The sequence below is a fragment of the Ascaphus truei genome, unplaced genomic scaffold, assembly GCF_040206685.1.
Source record: "Ascaphus truei isolate aAscTru1 unplaced genomic scaffold, aAscTru1.hap1 HAP1_SCAFFOLD_358, whole genome shotgun sequence".
Lineage (NCBI taxonomy): Eukaryota > Metazoa > Chordata > Amphibia > Anura > Ascaphidae > Ascaphus > Ascaphus truei.
Window position 1 is genome coordinate 230,827 of NW_027456596.1, and position 5,058 is coordinate 235,884.

Genomic DNA, 5,058 nt, shown 5'->3' on the forward strand with positions numbered 1-5,058 from the left:
GTCACCAGGTAAGCCTTCCACGACGACGGGAAGTAATTTTGCCCGAAGCAGCTCCTCCAATGGAGTTAATATGAGACGTTGTGGTGTCGGCCCACCTCCAGTGCCAGTAGCATGCACGCGTTGCTGTTGTATTTTCTTTTTCAATTTGGACCTAATATCATCAAATCTCTTGTGACAATTCCGCTTGTCCCTCACATGATTCCCACACGCATTGACACCAATGACTATTGTGTCCCACATTTCTTTTCTGCTTGATGAACTTGTCCGCCCTTGAAAAACATATAAAATATATGAGGTAAATTAATAATAATAGAAGCACCAGTTTCCTACACTGCTAGCTGTTCCAAGAGATAGCAAACATGCTGTTTTAGGTGTAATATGTGAAGCACATGAGCATTCACTACTAAACCTATACATGTAAGCAAGGTTGCATTCATATTGTATGCAGTTATGGCAAATTGACCGCCTGTGTTTAGTTGTCCTTGTAAGGCATGATAAAAAGCTGTGTTTCCAGACTAATTAACATAGAAAGATATTCTGAACCCATATTTGCATATGAACAAAACTCAGATGACCTAGGATCACATGTATTTGAATAATAAATGTAAAGGTACACTTACCTAGTAAATGTCCATATATACTGTCATAGTGCTCCAGAATGCCAGTGACAAGAGCTGTATTTTCCTGGTCATTGAAGCGAGGATTACGTGGCTTCTCCACACGTTTCTTCCGAGCAGGTTTAGGGTCAGAGCTTGGCTGGTGCTGACTGGACTCTCCTTCTTCCAATGGAAGAGCCTCCAAAAGCTGCCCACCAGCAAGCACGCCACCACCATCCACCCCATCAGCAACTGCGCCACCAGCAGCACTCCCAGCACCAGCACTCCCACTCCTAGCACCAGCACTCCCACTCCTAGCACCAGCACTCCCAGCACTCCCACTCCTAGCACCAGCACTCCCACTCCCAGCACCAGCACTCCCACTCCCAGCACCAGCACTCCCACTCCCAGCAACAGCACTCCCACTCCCAGCAACAGCACTCACACTCCCAGCAACAGCACTCACACTCCCAGCAACAGCACTCACACTCCCAGCAACAGCACTCACACTCCCAGCAACAGCACTCACACTCCCAGCAACACCACTCGGTGCACCAGCAACATCACTCCCCTGAACAGTACGTTCACTCCGACGCGTACTCGCACGAGTAGCACTCCCACTCCCACCAGCATCACTCTTCCCACGCTTTGCGGGCATACTTCCAGCACTCACAAAAAACAGACAAGAAATGTACAGCCAATCACACGAAACACTTCCACATATAAAACAAGACAAAGATGTAAACAAAACAACAATGGACAAAGCTCACCCAATACACAACAAGTCTCTCAGTCAATATGCAAATTTCAATCAGCCAGCTCTGTGCGTCTCTCTCTCTCTCACTCCCAACAACACAGAGAATGATTAGCAGTACACGTTGCCTTTAAATATGGCGCGCTATCCAATACATGCTTGTTTCGCCTGATTCAACAAGATTTGTGATTGGGCAACCTAACAGCACCCCGCCACGCACGCCGATACACCTGTGTGTGATCGGCTAATCATCGTGAGAGTGGGCGGATTTGTTTTCGGGTTGATTTTGAATGTATTCGGCACTTACTGCATACGGAGAGGAAAAATCGCCAATAACATGACTAATCGGTAAGATTGCCGATTTCACATAATCGACGCTTACTGCATGAGGCCCATAGTCCATCAAGTTCAACCTATGCTAAATTTAGACAACAGATACTTTATCCTATATCTATACTTACTTATTGATCCAGAGGAAGGCAAATAAAAAAAACCCATTAAGGGGAAAAATTAATTCCTTCCTGACTCCAAGAATTGGCATCTCTATACGATGTTATATATGCAGTGAGATTATAAATACGATGTTATATATGCAGTGAGATTAAAATACGATGTTATATATGCAGTGACATTATGAATATGATGTGATATATGCAGTGAGATTATGAATACGATGTTATATATGCAGTGAGATTATGAATATGATGTGATATGCAGTGAGATTATGAATACGATGTGATATACTGTATGCAGTGAGATTATGAATACGATGTTATATATGCAGTGACATTATGAATATGATGTTATATATGCAGTGAGATTATGAATATGATGTGATATGCAGTGAGATTATGAATACGATGTGATATATACAGTGAGATTATGAATACGATGTTATATAACGATATATTAGAAGAGAATACCCCGCTACAGCATTATGATATATAGGTGTGTATTATGAGAAAGGTGCCTTGGGTAATAATGATAATGAGAAAACAGAGGGGAGCTAGAAACCCAATATGGTACTCAATTCCCAAAGCTGAAGGATTTGTGATAAGAGTTAAAAATAATTTTTATTGTTCACCATAATTAAAAGAATGGGGGTTAAAATCCATTTAAGGACACACACATAGCAATCCTATGTTGAGTGCTGTATGCACTCTGGATTGATCATGAACGAAGCAATTGAGTTGAAATAGATCAATGTTTCGAATTAAGGTGCTGGTATACAGTCATCCTAAGATATGAAGGGGTTGCTTCAACAGTAAGAAGTGTACATACACTAAGTATATCATGTAACAGTAAGAAGTGTACATACACTAAGTATATCATGTAACAGTAAGAAGTGTACATACACTAAGTATATCATGTAACAGTAAGAAGTGTACATACACTAAGTATATCATGTAACAGTAAGAAGTGTGCATACACTAAGTATATCATGTAACAGTAAGAAGTGTACATACACTAAGTATATCATGTAACAGTAAGAAGTGTACATACACTAAGTATATCATGTAACAGTAAGAAGTGTACATACACTAAGTATATCATGTAACAGTAAGAAGTGTACATACACTAAGTATATCATGTAACAGTAAGAAGTGTACATACACTAAGTATATCATGTAACAGTAAGAAGAGTACATACACTAAGTATATCATGTAACAGTAAGAAGTGTACATACACTAAGTATATCATGTAACAGTAAGAAGTGTACATACACTAAGTATATCATGTAACAGTAAGAAGTGTACATACACTAAGTATATCATGTAACAGTAAGAAGTGTACATACACTAAGTATATCATGTAACAGTAAGAAGTGTACATACACTAAGTATATCATGTAACAGTAAGAAGAGTACATACACTAAGTATATCATGTAACAGTAAGAAGTGTACATACACTAAGTATATCATGTAACAGTAAGAAGAGTACATACACTAAGTATATCATGTAACAGTAAGAAGAGTACATACACTAAGTATATCATGTAACAGTAAGAAGTGTACATACACTAAGTATATCATGTAACAGTAAGAAGTGTACATACACTAAGTATATCATGTAACAGTAAGAAGTGTACATACACTAAGTATATCATGTAACAGTAAGAAGTGTACATACACTAAGTATATCATGTAACAGTAAGAAGAGTACATACACTAAGTATATCATGTAACAGTAAGAAGTGTACATACACTAAGTATATCATGTAACAGTAAGAAGTGTACATACACTAAGTATATCATGTAACAGTAAGAAGTGTACATACACTAAGTATATCATGTAACAGTAAGAAGTGTGCATACACTAAGTATATCATGTAACAGTAAGAAGTGTACATACACTAAGTATATCATGTAACAGTAAGAAGTGTACATACACTAAGTATATCATGTAACAGTAAGAAGTGTGCATACACTAAGTATATCATGTAACAGTAAGAAGTGTACATACACTAAGTATATCATGTAACAGTAAGAAGTGTGCATACACTAAGTATATCATGTAACAGTAAGAAGAGTACATACACTAAGTATATCATGTAACAGTAAGAAGTGTACATACACTAAGTATATCATGTAACAGTAAGAAGTGTACATACACTAAGTATATCATGTAACAGTAAGAAGTGTACATACACTAAGTATATCATGTAACAGTAAGAAGTGTACATACACTAAGTATATCATGTAACAGTAAGAAGAGTACATACACTAAGTATATCATGTAACAGTAAGAAGTGTACATACACTAAGTATATCATGTAACAGTAAGAAGTGTACATACACTAAGTATATCATGTAACAGTAAGAAGAGTACATACACTAAGTATATCATGTAACAGCCTGTATACATTGGTTGAACCACTGGGGTTAAATGATACCCTGTGACAGAGTAGGATCCAGTCAGATAATCTCCTACAAAAAGTGCTACTTAGCAACCAATTTGGTGATATATATGAGTTCATGCATACATATGCAATCCAGTTAGTCTGTGCCCGGATACGGTATAATGTGGTGTTAGTGCTGCACAGTAGCTGCAGTAGTAAGCGGGAGACAGTCGCGTTTGGTATAGCCAGTTTTCACGTAGTTATAAAACATATTTTTGCGCCGCGCGGTGTCGCTACGGGCGACACCACAGCGTTTTTGTGTATAATCGCAGCCTTACGATTGTTAGCTATTGGATGCAGTCCCAGGTGAGGCTGTCCCTTTAAAGTAGGAGGGGACCGGGCCGGACTGTGGGAGGGGAAGGGCCGGACTGTGGGAGGGGAAGGACCGGGCCGGGCTGTGGGAGGGGAAGGACCGGGCCGGGCTGTGGGAGGGGAAGGGCCGGGCCGGGCTGTGGGAGGGGAAGGGCCGGGCTGTGGGAGGGGAAGGGCCGGGCTGTGGGAGGGGAAGGGCCGGGCCGGGCTGTGGGAGGGGAAGGGCCGGGCTGTGGGAGGGGAAGGGCCGGGCCGGGCCGGGCTGTGGGAGGGGAAGGGCTGGACCTTGCCTGCTCACACTCCTGACTGTGCATGTACCCAGTGCCTGGCAGCTCTGGGGACACGCACAATGTCTGGCCTGGCGATCCGCAATGTCCTGGTGACTGGATCCAACCGTGGGATCGGGCTGGAGCTGGTGAAGAAATTCCTAAGCAAGCCCCAGCCCCCAAAATGGATCTTTGCGACCTGCAGAGACCCCGACGGGCTTCGGGGAGA

The 5,058-nt window shown here is 41.3% G+C and overlaps 1 protein-coding gene across 2 annotated transcripts in view; it reads left to right on the plus strand.

Annotated features, from left to right (window-relative positions):
* Positions 1-4,831: 4,831 nt before the first annotated feature.
* The window catches only part of LOC142483699 (C-signal-like), a 55,488-nt gene continuing 55,261 nt past the window's right edge, over positions 4,832-5,058 (plus strand). Inside the window, exon 1 of one of the 2 annotated variants that reach the window (XM_075583722.1) lies at positions 4,832-5,057. In XM_075583722.1, coding sequence (XP_075439837.1) covers positions 4,913-5,057 — 145 coding nt within the window. In that variant the 5' untranslated portion in view covers positions 4,832-4,912. The remainder of the gene's footprint in view (position 5,058) is intronic. The other variant, XM_075583721.1, reaches the window with a different exon arrangement.